The 16,100-nt window shown below is 46.7% G+C and overlaps 1 protein-coding gene across 1 annotated transcript in view; it reads right to left on the bottom strand.

Moving 5' to 3' along the window:
• Nucleotides 1–5,975, bottom strand: part of ITGB8 (integrin subunit beta 8) — a 145,903-nt gene extending 139,928 nt beyond the window's left edge. Inside the window, exon 1 of the mRNA XM_088457356.1 lies at nt 5,705–5,975. Coding sequence (XP_088313482.1) covers nt 5,705–5,975 — 271 coding nt within the window. The remainder of the gene's footprint in view (nt 1–5,704) is intronic.
• Nucleotides 5,976–16,100: the final 10,125 nt, after the last annotated feature.

Consider the following 16,100-nt stretch of genomic DNA (forward strand, 5'->3'; position numbering starts at 1 on the left):
TAACCCTAATACTCACCAAGGGGATATCAGCGGTTGGAATTCTGGAGCCGAGATTCAAACTGCTGTCGGGATTCCGGCGCCAGGATTCTGATCGTAGCATCCTGACTGTCAGGATGCCAACTACTTCCCCCCGTTTGTGCCTGTATGTCATTTGCAGGGACAGCACATTCCCGCAACCGCTGTCCATGCATGATAACCTTAATGCATAGGCGGGATATTTTGATAAGATATGAAAAAACATGCCTGAATATAGACTAACAATTGCAACATGGAGCCCTAATGCTGGGTATATACTAGACAATATGTTGTCCGATCCGGCAGATTGGAGCAATATATCGGGCACATCGTCAAGTGTGTACCCACTATGTAGCTGCCGATACGTGCTCCCGCACATCGTAAGCAACATCCTCCGTCGGCTCTACATGCAGGGCCGACAGGGGATAGCGAGGGCCTTGCTGACGAATGCAGCATGGCCTCGCCGTTGCTCCGTCGCTGCCCGCATCGACAAGTGTGTATGCACTTACCGATGCCGGCTCTCCCGCCGGGTCCCTTCACTGCCGAGGTCAAGCAGGGTACTCATCGTCTAGTGTGTACCCAGCATAAGTCATGGCAATAAAGGGATGTAACTGCTGTGCTTCAGTCAAGTGTTAGATATTTCTACATGAAAGTTTTTGTCTATGCAAGCATCTCCACATAACATGCAATTAGCACAAAAGAAGCTCAGATAGCTTTCCCAAATGGTTTCTGACACCTTCAGATCCCTCAGAAACAGCTGAACTTGTTTTCTGTAGATAAGCGGGATGGGTACAGCATGATGAGGTCAACATACCCAGTGGTGACATTGTCACTGCTGACCTCCGGGCGGCATAGCCTCCTCTCGGGGACAATGCAAAGAGCCAAGCAAGCAACATTATAAATGCACTGTATGCCTTTTCAGTTCAATTAATTTGTAGAGTGACTCATATAAAAAATAACAGTAAAGTTAGCTAGCCACGCCAAGCATACTGAATATTATGTATGTCTTTGCAATTGCAATTGTGTTTTCACAATTGAAACAATTTTTTCACATCCACAGGGTGCCAGACCCTTATAAAACGTAATAAAATAGTGTTTTATCATTTGCATAAGGCATGTAAATGACCCTAAAAACGTACATGTATTTTTAAGCCTCAATTTTACTGCAGCACCCTACAAATGTGCACAATGGGCCTGATTCACTACGAATCGCTATTGCGATCGTAGCTGCGATTATGCACACAGGTCTGCTGTGAAAATATACTAATGAATGCAATTGCAAAGCTCTCACACAACCAGCATAGAGATGCCCACTACCTCTCTCACATCCGTAATACCTCGCAGTCCTGCGTATACATTGGTAACATTGAGTAACATCGGCCCCTTACGCAGAATTACAGCAGCCCTGACCTTACTCAGAAATTGCTAACCTAGTTGTACACAGTGAGTACATATGCCTTCGCATTGGCTAATTTATGCAGGTCTATGCAAAGGTGTTCAAATGGACAGGCAGGCACGTCAGGGTTTCTCTTACCACTCCCCCATCACCACCCCCAAACGCTGACATCTCGTCCCTCAGCCTGCGATGGCTTTGTATTTGCGTAGGTAATTGCAATGTGATCGGAATGCTAACTCACGCACTGCGGTGAGGAAACGGAATCGGTTTGAATCACTGCCGGACCTGAGCACGGCGAATGAAATACTGACACTGGAAGGCTGGCACTGAAGATCCCGACTAAGGTAAGTAACCCCCCTAACCCTCCCCTCTCTCCCCCTAACCCTCCCTTAGGGGTGCCTAACCCTAACCTCCCCCCCAGTGCCTAACCCAAACCCGCCCCTGGGGGTGCCTAAACCTAAACCACCCACCCTGCATCCTAAACCTAACCTCCCCCCCCCCCGGCGGTGCATGACCCCAACCCTCACTTCCCTTAGCCTAAACCAAACCCTCCCGGAGGGGGGGGGGCAACCCTAAGACCCCCCAGGAGTCCCTAATCCTAACCTCCCCTGGCTAAGCGCTCCCGACACCCGGATTACCTGGAGGCGGTATGCCGGGCGTCAGGATTTCAGCGTGGGGCTGATGATAGACGTCGGTATTTAGACGCCTATCATTAGTCCCATGCCAGGATTTCGCAGTCAGGCAGACCGCCTGCTTCCTAACTACATCCCGAGTACACACCTTTGGCCGATCTGTGTACGTGGTTGCAGTTGCAATCTGTAATGAATCAGGTCCTGTATTACTGAGGGATATTATTATTAAGGCGCATTTGTACTGCAGTACTCTACAAATGTGCACAGTACTATAGTGAGGGATGTGCGCAGTATTACTGAAGCACAGTATTACTGAGGTACATTATTACTGAGGCCCCCCACAAATCTGCATAGTATTAGTGAGGGATATTATTATTAAGGCACATTATTACTGAGGCACTCTACAAATGTGCACAGTATTAGTGAGGTGTGTACAGTGTTACTAAAGGGACAATACTACTGAGACACATTATTACTATGGCACCTACTACAAATGTGTACAATATTACTGAGAGACAATACTACTCAGACACATTATTACTGAGGCACCTTACAAATGTGCACAGTATTACTGAGGGACAATACTGATGAGACACATTATTACTGAGGCACCTACAGATATGCACTGTATTACTGAGGGACAATACTACTCAGACACATTATTACTGAGGCACCTACAAATGTGCACAGTATTACTGAGGGACAATACTGCTGAGACACATTATTACTGAGGCACCTACAGATATGCACTGTATTACTGAGGGACAATACTACTCAGACACATTATTACTGAGGCACCTACAAATGTGCACAGTATTACTGAGGGACAATACTGCTGAGACACATTATTACTGAGGCACCCTACAAATGTGCTGCTGTGCACAGTATTTTTGAGCACCATTATTACAGGGAATTGAAGTACCCTACTAACGTGCACAGTATTACTGAGGGACAAGTACATATGTGCACAGTATTACTGAGGCACATTATTAATGAGGCACCTTACAAATGTGAACCATATTATTGAGGACCATTATTACTAATGTACATTAGTATTGAGGTACCCTGCACATGTGCACAGTATTAGTAAGGGACACTACAAATGAGCATAGTATTACTGAAGAACCCTTTAAATGTGCACATTATTACTGAGGCACACTACAAATGTGCATAGTATTATCAAGCACCATTATTACTGAGTATTAAGGTATGCTACAAATGTGCACAGTATTACTGAGGGACATTACAAATGAGGATAGTATTACTGAAGCACCCTTCAAATGTGCACATTATTTCTGAGGCACCCTACAATGGTGCTTGTGCACAGTATTATTTAGTACCATTATTACTGAGTATTAAGGTACCCTACAAATGTGCACAGTATTACTGAGGGACATTACAATCTGCACATTATTACTGAGGCACCCTACAAATGTGTAACAGTATTACTGATCCACATTATTACTGAGGCACACTACAAATGTGCACAGTATTACTGAGGCACATTACTGAGGCACAGTACAAATGTGTACAGTATTACTGAGGCACATTATTACTGTGGCACACTACAAATGTGTACAGTATTACTGAGGCACATTATTGCTGAGGCACACTACAAATGTGTACAGTATTACTGAGGCACATTATTACTGAGGCACACTACAAATGTGCACAGTATTATTGAGCACCATTATTACTGAGTATTAAGGTACCCTACAAACATGCACAGAGGGACATTACAATATGCACAGTATTACCTAGAAACATTATTAATGAGTCTCCGTACATATGTGTACGAGGCACACAATTCAATATATGCCATGTTTTACATTTTTACAGGTGTTTTTTCAAATGTATTACACTTCCCATACTTTTGCTTTCTGCATCTCACCCATACCACTACAATAATTATCATTAAATAAATATTAGGGCACTAATCACGAAGGCAAATATGGTTTAAGGCTCATTGCTAAAAGGTACTTGATATTTGCATTGAAAACACTGAATTTAATTTTAACAAAGTGTAAATGGACAAGGGGTATATTTACTAAAGTGAGAGTTTTTAGAAATGGAGATGTTGCCCATAGCAACCAATCATATTCTTGCTATTATCTTCAAGAAGGTGCTAGTTAAATGTTAAGTAGAATCTGATTGGTTGCTATGGGCAACAACTCCATTTCTAAAAACTCTCACTTTAGTAAATATACCCGTAGGAATCATTAGCTGCTACACCACAAACATCTGTGAGAACAGTTTTTATAGGGATCAATAATCTTTTACAGTGCTGCTTGTTTGGGATGCAGTATACAAATCCAAGTCCATGACTTCTAAGTCTCAAGGTTCAGTACAGTTTAATCAAATGCGTTCAGTTGTGTTAAACAATACACCTAGTACTGTGCAAAATAGCTTCTCTATGCAGAAATGCTAATTCCGTAACATCATTATTAGTGTTCCATTAAAAATAAAGATCATTTTGAAAGCAATGTGACGTGAGCTGTATAAAAGTCCCCACTACCACATTCATTTACACCGAGGTCTATGAGAAGTCTGCTAGAAAATGACAATTCCAAGATATCCACTGAATCAGGACTGTCCTGTTTTGGATGCCTCTTAGATTATGTATTAGAAATCCCTTTACTGGAATAGTAGGTTCTGCCCAATGTTCCATTAGTAAGTACCTGTTTCTGTATACTCCCCCTATGAGACACCGAGGAAATGTCAGAAAATTGGCATATGAAGATTATTGTTACAGCCTCTATGAAGATTTGGGAAATCACAGGAAATGGATATGTACAGGGCTTAGAGTTCCATCTGTAGGTGAGAATCCTTTATGATAAAAAAAAACTGACAACACTGTATTAAAATAATGGGTTTTCCTATGGAATAAATAAAGCCTATAAAATAAACTACACTATGGAGTATGGATTCTAGTAAATATGACAGCACAACAGCATGTGATTGCTATTTTGCCAATTCTTACTCACACTTTCATTAAAGGGTTTTCTTTTTTTGTACTAGCAAATCACAGTTCAGTCCTTGTGCTCTCAACTAGTAAACTCTGTCTACGTAAGTGACTAATGTTATTATGCTGAGAAACGATAGGCACCACATCAAATGTACTGTGGAAAGCAGTGCTGGGAATCTATCCTAATCCACGTTACTGTACATATTCCCTTTGTTGTACTGTGTCCACCAATCAGAACTTCCACAGTCCTTATGTAGACTCTCCTTTTAATTTTGCTACATTTTGCCATGTCAATGTGTTACTTTTGCAACAATATCAATTGTATGTCAGATGAAATAAACAATTACATTTGAATGCGTACATTTTTAATTTCTCAATGGGAATGTTGAAAGTGTTTAATGTTTTATTGTATATAGATCACCTAAGATCGTTTTTTGTGACCTGGTTGCTGGTCTATCTTTTGATTATGACATAAATAAGCGTATCTTTACATGACAAAAAAAGAAACAATTATGAATTATATACAATAATCTCTGAGCAACCTACTGCGGTCATTCATACCGATACCGTCCGCCGGTCATTCATACCGATCCCGTAACAGACAACTGGAATACTGGACACCTGTTACTCTGGCATCCATAATTCCATCTCGCCCGCATAAGTGCCCGCAGTAGATGGAAAAGGGATTGAACTCACCTGACTGGCAAAGTCCCAAGAGAAGAGAGAGGAGCCAGAATGCCAACAGGCTACCGGGTGCCCTGCTGACCAGGCAACGGGTGTTGGGGGCAGAATTGGGGGCTGGCACCGGTGTCAGCATAGTGCAGATCAGGCAGGGTCTGGGGGCAGAAGGCAGAATGTGGAAGACAGTCTCGGGGATCCCAGTGACGGATTGCAGGGGATAAGATGCCGTGCATAGCGCCTCATCCAGATGATCGGGATCCCCAGCCTCCTCCTCTATGGCCAGCATTTGCCTCTAGCCAGTCAGTATATAGGGGGGCTACTGCCAGACTAGTGTGAGCGCTTCCATAACCCCGCACAAAGAGCCTGTTCTTCTGCAGCTCTACGCTGGGGGGTCGCCGGGCTGCTGGGTGCACTGCTATGATATCAGATACTGTGGCAGGCTCACACAGGTGGGCAGTTTATAACTCTGCTCTCATGCGCTTCCGCGCATGCCCACAGTCAGGCATCATTAGCATGTTCGTTGCCACATCCCATGCCAAGGTGAAGATATGACTGGTTCTGCAGCCTGTGTGTCCCCACTGCTGCTCTTCCTATGCTGGACTGTCACACAGCTCCCTCTCCTCAGTGCGGTGCCTGGGACGTGATACAGAGACTCGCAGATGGAACGTTATCAGCATTCATCCCCCTGCCTGGGCTTCCAGAACACTGTGCTGCTGCTGGTGCTGTGCTGGCTCCAGGTACGGGAGTTGCTAGGAGACCGGCGGGATCCCATACTATGCAAGTCCTCTCCCGGTTCCCTAGCTGAAGGCAGCAGCGTGGGCGGGACATCGCATTGGTGAAGCATGATGTCACCCGGCCGTCGCCGCCGCTCTCTCTCCCACTTCTCTTTGTCTGCTCCAATGCTCCTGGCTCGCTCTCACTGGCTCCCTTGTTCTGGCCGGACCCCCTTCTGCATTGCAGGGAGGGGACGGGAGCACCCCCTTCTGTACTGCAGGGACGGGGCGGAGGGGGCAGGAGCACCCTCTTGTGAACGGCAGGGACGGGGGTGAGGGCAGGAGCACACTGCGGGCTAGTATTGTGGGGTCATACCGGCCATGGGAGATGGGACACTTGCAGCGATGCTCATAAGGGGAGAGATGCAGATCTGTGGCTGTCACTTAGCATATAGGTTATTCTGTAACAGCATGGGTCTGTATGAACAGCATGGGTCTGTATGAACAGCATGGGTCTGTATGAACACTCTATGAAAGTAGTACGAGGTATTTATCAAAGACTGGAGAGAGATACAATTGTGAAAGATAAAGCACTAACCAATCAGCTTCTAACTTACATTTTACAAGCAGAATTTGAAAAATGACAGGAACTGATTGGTTAGTACTTTTTCTCTAACAATTTTATCTCTTTCCAGTCTTTGATAAATATATATATGAACTACTTTTAAATAGATAGCGATAGATAAAGATTGTTTATAAGCAAAAGGCATTATTCTAATGGACAAACTTATTGTTTAGCTTCAGATATGGAGTGCTGTCAATGTATTCCTCTAGCACCCATATACAGCCGTGGCCAGAAGTTTTGAGAATGACACAAGCAGGGTCGTAACTAGGGTAGTGTGACCTGTGCCATGGCACAGGGCACCGCAGGGCAGGGGGTGCTGTTTGGGCCTGTCAATTTTCTGTTTATTATCATTCTCACTTGTAGCTTCCTCTTATTTTATCCCCAGCATCTCCTGGCCTTTCCTATCCCTTCCCTGGCCCTTCCCTATGAGAAGCCATGGCCCTTTTTTGGGTGCGTTATCTCCTTATTTAAAAAATAGGGGGGGCACCAATGCTCTTTCTGGCACAGGGCACCAAAAAGTCTAGTTACGGCTCTGGACACAAGTATTGGTTTTCACAAAGTTTGCGGCTTCAGTGTTTTTAGACCTTTTTGTCAGATGTTACTATGGTATACTGAAGTAAAAGTTCAAGCAAAAGGAAGGTAAGTAGGAGATATCTGTGATATCCCCTGCTTTACCTTCTTGATGAATGTCCCGATAACTTAGGGACCGATTCAGACCCACTTGCTAGATGCGTTATTTTGCACCCAGCGTATGCAAATTCAGCTAAGTGACCGCACTTTAGGCGATCGCACGGCAAGGCATAAGCACGCCCACTATGTCTTGGCGTGCGATCACTTTGTGTATGCAGATGCCCACCGGCCTGTCTTAAGCCGCCCACTAGCGCACGTCATCTCCAGGAAGTGTATGCAACCATCGCTACATCGGTTACCATCGGAAGCGAACGCAGTGCTTGAGGTTGACTATACCCTACCTCAAGCACTGCGATCACTTCAGTGTGAAATACAACCAGGTGACGTGTACTATGACGCTACCTCTTAATTATGCATGCCTCTGAAACTGCGTTATTTCGGTCAAGCACGCCTGTGTTCGCACCTCCCCTCCCCCGTTTCCAGTGGCCAGCCCCTGTTACCACCCACAAACGGCTTCTCCTGTCACTCACTCTGGTGGGCTGTCTATGTTCGGCGAGTGAGCGCTTCCCGATCTTTCACAGTGGTTCGCGCACGCGCACTGCTATGCATACGCATGCGCACAATGCGAACCATCGGCAGCTACGAGCGAACACTTCTTAGTGTCCGGGTTTGAATCGGGTCCTTCATTTTTACAATTGCAAGTGAAAATGTGCATTGTCACCTGCTTTTGTGTAAATTAAGTGATGATGAATAGGCCCCTATAAAGGTAATTTATGAATAGAGATAAATGCTGCTTTACGTAACTATGAAGTCCATGGGGCTCATTTATCAATAATCACATGCTCAATGCGATCTGGGCGCGATATTAGCACCGAAAATTGCATTGTAGTATGTGTCAATACCGCCCAAATGTATTAAAAAGCACACGCAGGAACAGTGACTCCGAAAGTAGCCCGTCCCTGTGATGTGCTCGGGGAGAAGTAGGGATGGCCATCGACCACTGGCGTTCCCAAAACATCGATTGTCAGGACCTAGTGGTCGATGGTTTTACCATCGATGGCGGAAATACAAATGGTTATCAGTTATCGATGACGGGTGCCGATTGCAATGTTTTTTTTTATTTTCAATACATTGACACTGCGCTGCTGGCTGCAGTGCAGCTTACAGACGTGTTCTGGCCAAGTTTCGCACGTTAATAATGAGCGCTACTACAAGGTGTTGTCACTGTTGAGTCGAGGGATGAGCCGCAACAGAAGCAGCTGCCTGCGGACATGCAAGCTATCAGTCATAACTCAAAAGGCCCATTCTGTCCTGCCTCTCCCCGCCCACTGTAATAATCACTCTACTGGCAGGCAAGGCAACTAGAATCTTGCCCTGCCTAATGTGGGAGCGCATGTGATCAGCGGCACCTGGGTAGGAGGAAACTCGTCATAAGTGACACTAGTCTGTGTTTGTCTCTCTCACTCTCCTCTTGTCCTGACCCACAGGGAAAATTGTGGAGGAGCACAGCTTTGCCAGCTGGTATGACTATGTAATGGGTGTACCGTGTACGGCTTTGCTGCTTGCCTATGCCCGGCTCCACTGTAGCGTAGACTAGAGTTACTCTCTAGCGTTGCAGCTGTGCTGCTGGCGTGGCTGCCCCGCTGCTGCTGATGTGCGCATGCGCAAGCATTGCATCAACATGGCAACCATCACAATTCGCAACACCGCAGTCACAGAGTGCACATACAGCAGTCAGCCACCGGGGGAGTCACGCCGCGCATGTGCAGAGGAAACTTTGCCCGACGCGGACGCTATCCAGCAAAGCCTCTTCTACGCATGCGCGGCTATTCGTTAGCGGGAACCATCGATGGTAGAATACTTTTAAATCATTAACGGTTCCTGTTAAAATAGCCATCGATGGCAACCATTGATGGGTGATGTTCCGATGGCCATCCCTAGGGAAAAGTATTCACTCCTCTATTGGGAATCCTGCGCATGCTCGGTCTTCTTACCACGTATGTGCGGCAGCCATTGCCAGGGAGGGTTCCGGAAGAACCCTTTCCTGGTAAATTTTGTAAACTGTAGCTTATCGACTACAGCGGCTAACGCTGCAGGGTCCAAACTCTAGAATGCTTTGCATTTCGAAGCTTGGTAAATCTGACAGCTGTGCAACCCCATAGAAACCTATGGGGGTTGAAGCTGCTGTCGTAAATGAAGGGACCACAGCAGATATCTGCTGCGATCCCTCCCAAGGACATCTGGGGGATACTGAATATTTGCAGGTATCCCCCGAAATGGGTCTTTTGTGTGATATGCCGTAAATATTTAATGATAAATAACCCCCTATGTATTAATAATTACAGCAGGTCCACAATTGTTTTAGTTGGTATGTGTAAAATGTTTTAACATATTCATCCCTACTAGGTATTACAAAGTCATAAAGGGACTGCGCTTTTGAAAAATGTATGCAATGACATGCTGTCCCCTGGGTCATCAAGAGCTCTAATGGGCCCACGTACTGGGGGTGTGGCCAAATCTGGGTGGCATGGCCGCGTCCCTTCCACCCCCAAAAAAACTGTAGAAACCAGCATGTGCGCTCAGCACAGAGGCTTGGCTTCAGAGGGAGGAGGGGGAATGGGCGATCAGTGCGATCACCTCTGCCCACTACTGCAGACTGCACTAGTATATCAGTACAGCTGCTGCGGCACATCAGCCTTTGAGAGGAGTCTCCGCGCTCTCACTCCCCGATGTACCGCTGCGGCTGCACAGTGGAGGCGATCACTGACCACAGCCCGGGTAAGTAGTACCTGCTCCAGCCCTCTCTGTACCCTTGGTTGTCCCTGCACAATGCAACTCGATACAAAGGAGAAGTCTTTCATTTTCTATAGACTCCTCCTTACCTTCTGACACTGCACATGTGCGCATTGTCATTTTCCGAAGAACTTTGGAGAAAGACAGATGCTGCAGCAAGGGGATCACAAGATCCTTCTTCTGTGAGAATGCCTCCATAGGCACAAAGTGGTAGTGTTAGCCAATGGGGCCGAACGCTTTTTGGAGTTTAGTACATAGGTTTAGACAGCAGTCATTATTTAGAATAATGGGATCAGCAGTCTGCAGCACTAATTAGCTTTTTGCATTAGATATCTGTGATTGCCCCTGCAATAGTCAATTACTAGATAGCCCTAATATTTCAAATCATACGGAAACTGCAGATTCTTGATACATAGGGGTCGATTCAGACCTGGACGCTAAGCTGCGCTCTCTCGCAGCCAAAGGGGATCGGGTATGCAAATTCCATGATCGCACTGTCTGGTGTAAGGCCGCCCTCTATGTCTTACAGAGCGAATGCACGCCGGTCTAAAGACGCCTACTTTTCTTTCTTAACACACGTCATCTCCAGGAAATTTGTGATTAATCAGAACCATCGAGAGCCATCGGAGCTGCTCGCAGCGCTTGAGGTAGACTCTACCCCACCGCAAGTACTGCGATCACTGCAGGCTGAAATACAACCAAGTGACGTGTACAGTGACGCTTCCATGGTAATTATGCTCATCCATAAAACTCCGTTTTGATGCCCAGACACGCCTGTGTTCGCAGCACCACTCCCCCGTTCACAAGCATCTTCCCCTGTTACCACCCACAAACGGCGCTACCTGTCACTCAAAGTAGCATTAAGTCTGTGTTCTGTGAGTGCACAATTCCCGAGCGCAGTAAGTGACTCGCGCATGCGCATATTGATGCATGCGCAAACAGGCGATTATCGGCCATAGTGTGAGTTCGCGGCTTAGCGTCCGGGTCTTAATCGGGCGCTTAGACCTCTAAAGCTGCACTTGCTTAGGGATCACTTACCAGTTTGATCACTTTAGCATGAGTTGTGCTTAGTTGATTGATGCTGGATAGTGTTGGTTAAGGGATGAGCAATGGTTATATGGTATGGACAGAGGGCCTGATTCAGAGCCGCTCATAAGCGGCCGCTCGTTCGTTCCGTGCGATGTTTGCACAACTGCGCATGTGTACGGATCGTAATACGCAAGTGCGAACCAGTCAGTGCTTCCGAAAATCGTTTGTTCACTAAATAGCGAATGCCTGCTATTTTGAGTGACAGAATGAGGCGTATGTGGGTGGTAACAGGGGAAGGTGCTTGAAAACGGGGAGTGGAGATCCGAACGCAGGCGTGCTTAAAGGTCAAAACGGGCGTTTTAAGGGTGTGCATAATTAATACAGCAGCGTCATTGACCACGTCACTGGGTTATTTTATAGTCAGAACTGCTCGCAAGTTTGCGGTAGGAAAAACCAACCACAAGAATAGCGAGCAGTTCATACGCTGGTCGATGTACTCGATTAATCTAATAAATAGCGGACATGACGTAGGATGCGAGCGGCCAGGGAGCATAGTTTTCCAAAAAACGACCGCATGTTTTGTTCGCTCTTTCAGGCCTAGAGGCGTGAACAGACCGCAAAGAGCGAACGGTTCATTTGAATAGACACCCCTTTTTCCTGAACGAGCGAGCGCAAATAGCGTCCGGGTCTGAATCAGGCCCAGATTACGCAGTTCAATATCAAATTCAGGATATCCATAATAATGTCTGTGCTATGTGCAAAAGACAAAAAAATTTTCTTTGTGGCTGATAATATGGTACATGCTAAATATACAGGCACCACTTGGCACAGAGGATGCCGCCAGCTGTTAAGAGCATCATGATCAAGGTAATCAGATGAGATGGAGCAGATTTGCCGCATTCATGTTCAGTGAGAATCAATAGAGTTTTAGATGCTGCACAAAGGGGACATATTTTATCTCTATTGAGATGTCATAAAAAGTATAAACATGCAAATTGTGATTGTTACTAGTTATAAATTAAACAATATAAAAACATTTGGATCACTTTAGTTATTTTTTTTATTATATGTATATGTGTTGTATTTTTAGATGGCGCACATATCCTTAGCCCTCAACTAAACTGGCATACACGCTAAACAATAAAGTGAATGATATGGACGATAACGACATTGTTATCGTTCATATTGTTGAAGATCAGCCAGTGTGTATGCACGATATCGTCAACGAATCGCGGGAGCACGAATCGTTAACGATATCTTCCATCGCCTGAACTTGCAGGCCATTCTGACGATATTGTCAGATTCTGCAAGTTTGTGGATGTGACAGCATGACGTCACTTAACGATATCTGTCGTTCAGTGTGTATGGTGAAATCGTTTGCCCGGGACAGCCCAGGAGTTCAAGGCCAAACACTAGACGATATCGCTCATGGAGCATATCGTCTAGTGCAGTGGTTCCCAATCTGCACCGTGGCACGCTGGGGTGCCTCGGGACATTTGCAGGGGTGCTTCAGGTTGGTGGTCCAGCACCAAATCAAATTATTTAAGATCAATTTAATGTAAATATGTGGAGAAACAGAAGTGCAAACCTGTCCACCACCACATAACTGAACCTAAGGATGACAGGTAAACACAATTTACTTCACTTTAGTACTTTACTGCACTTTTTCGGAATCTCTCAATAACAAAATTAAACTTAGATGTGTCGTGATAGCAATGCTGTTACTCTAGGGTGCCCTGATTCAAAACATTTTGGGAACCACTGTTCTTGTTTGAATGAGCCTAAGGGTGGGTACACATCAGAATATATATTGTCCGACCCTGTGGATTTTAGTGTCATATCGTACACATCATCTGATGTGCACGCACTACCATGCGCTCCTACCCTCCAATATCGGGGTCGTCCCATCTGCTGTGCTGCACGGCAGTTGGGACAACCCAGTGGCAGACATCATACAGCTGAATGCGGCCATGAACGAAATAGGGCGCGATCGTGCGCTATATCATTCAGTGTGTACAGCCGATCACATCTCGTCCAGCCGGTCGAGATACACATCGTTCTGATGTGTACCCGGCCTAACACAATCCAGCTATCAAATCGGCCAGCTGGTCCGACATCAATAAGCCCACCCACAGGAGCTTAAGCTCCACCCCAGCTCTCTCCTAATTGTCTGGCATTGGACCCATGTTTTCGTTTCTTTGAGACTTACAGTTTCCTGCTTCCCTATATAAAACATGTCTCTAGAGACCTGTCCTGTCAGGGCTCTAGAATTGGTTGAACTCAATTCAGGGACTGTTGGGGTGGGTTGAGTGTGAGTGGAGTATAGCAAGCTTGGGGATTTTAGGAAGCTCCTCCTCATGAGAGAGAACAGATGCATATATTACTGGTAGTAGGCGGATCAGCTGTAGATCCACAAGAGTCAGAATAGGTTATGGTTACAGATATACTGAAGAGGCAGACCACACTTGGTAGTGGATCACCATGGGAGGCAGCAGGCGGAACTCAGGATTTCTCTGAGTACTTTAGAGTGAGCTCACACAGCGGCAGACAGGGTGGGTATAGATGACAGTGCTAGAACTAGAAGCTATAGCAGAGTTAGTACTGCAGACTGTGCTGTAAGTTTGAGACAGCGCTGGAAGCTGTTGCATCGTTGAGTACTGGAGACTGCACCTAGAGTTGGAGACAGCACTGGAAGCTGTAGCAGAAGTGAGTACTAGTGCCTATGCTGGGAATGGGAGGTTGTGCTGATAGCTGCAGCAGAGGTGAGTACTGCTGTCTGTGCTGGGAGAGGCAGTGCTGATAGCTGCAGCAGAGGTGAGTACTACTGTCTGTGCTGGGAGAGGCTGTGCTGATAGCTGCAGCAGAGGTGAGTACTGCTGTCTGTGCTGGGAGTTGGAAACAGAGCTGATAGATGCAGCATAGGTGAGTACTGCTGTCTGTGCTGAGAGTTGGAAGTGCTGATAGCTGCAGCAGAGGTGAGTACTGGTGCCTGTGCTGGGAGTTGGAGACAGAGCTGATAGCTGCAGCAGAGGAGAGTACTGGTGTCTGTGCTGGGCGTTGGAGACAGTAAAGATAGCTGCAGCAGAGGTGAGTACTGGTGTCTGCTGGTAGTTGGCGACAGAGCTGATAGCTGTAGCAGAGGAGAGTACTGGTGTCTGTGCTGGGAGTTTTAGTCAGAGCTGATAGCTGCAGCAGAGGAGAGTACTGGTATCTGTGCTGGTAGTTGGAGACAGAGCTGATAGCTGTAGCAGAGGAGAGCACTGGTATCTGTGCTGCGAGTTGGAGACAGAGCTGATAGCTGCAGCAGAGGAGAGTACTGGTGTCTGTGCTGGGCATTTGAGACAGTAAAGATAGCTGCAGCAGAGGTGAGTACTGGTGTCTGTGCTGGTAGTTGGAGACAGAGCAGATAGCTGTAGCAGAGGAGAGTACTGGTATCTGTGCTGGGAGTTGGAGTCAGAGCTGATAGCTGTAGCAGAGGAGAGCACTGGTATCTGTGCTGAGAGTTGGAGACAGCTGATAGCTGCAGCAGAGGAGAGTACTGGTGTCTGTGCTGGGCGTTGGAGACAGTAAAGATAGCTGCAGCAGAGGTGAGTACTGGTGTCTGGTGGGAGTTGGAGACAGAGCTGATAGCTGTAGCAGAGGAGAGTACTGGTATCTGTGCTGGGAGTTGGAGTCAGAGCTGATAGCTGTAGCAGAGGAGAGTACTGGTATCTGTGCTGGGAGTTGGAGTCAGAGCTGATAGCTGTAGCAGAGGAGAGTACTGGTATCTGTGCTGGGCGTTGGAGACAGATGCAGCAGAAGTGAGTACTGGTGTCTGCGCTGATAGCTGCAGCAGAGGTAAATAACAGAGCAGAGCTGTGAGCTGAGACCACACCGGTGAACTGAACAGAAGAGAACTGCAGGGCTAAAAGCTGAGACTGAACTAATGAGCTGAGCAGAAAAGAACTGTAGGACCTAGTTGGTGGAAAAGGCATCAGCCAATGGATGGGGGATGGAAGGTGTCATTCAGAGGAATCCTGCCCTTTTATTGGCTGGCAAACACACTCCAACAAAGGGGGCAGACACCAAATGGGTTGAAAATTATGCCCACCAAAAGTGCGCGAACCTACTTACCACACACATACCACGCCTACCTCACTTCAGGAAGTCCCCACGTCTGCCCCCACACCCATGTCCATTCTCACATATGGCAGAACTGTTTTTATTCACACTGGTCGGCAGAGAAGGTGGGAGGAGTGGCCATCACAGCGGTGTGAGCGGCTGAGATGTGAGAGGGGGGAGTGAGGGGGACAGAGAAGGGGAGGTAGAGGGATAGTGATGAGAGAGGGGAGTAAGGGGGACAGAGGTGAGGAGAAGGAGAGGTAGAAGGATAGAGATGAGAGAGGGGAGTGAGGGGGACAGAGGTGAGGAGAAGGAGAGGTAGAAGGATAGAGATGAGAGAGGGGAGTAAGGGGGACAGAGATGAGGAGAAGGAGAGGTAGAAGGATAGAGATGAGAGAGGGGAGTAAGGGGGACAGAGGTGAGGAGAAGGGGAGGTAGAAGGATAGTGATGAGAGAGGGGAGTAAGGGGGACAGAGGTGAGGAGAAGGGGAGGTAGAAGGATAGAGATGAGAGGGGAGTA

This window comes from Taudactylus pleione, unplaced genomic scaffold (assembly GCF_031769625.1).
Source record: "Taudactylus pleione unplaced genomic scaffold, aTauple2 ptg000758l, whole genome shotgun sequence".
Classification (NCBI taxonomy): Eukaryota; Metazoa; Chordata; class Amphibia; order Anura; family Myobatrachidae; genus Taudactylus; species Taudactylus pleione.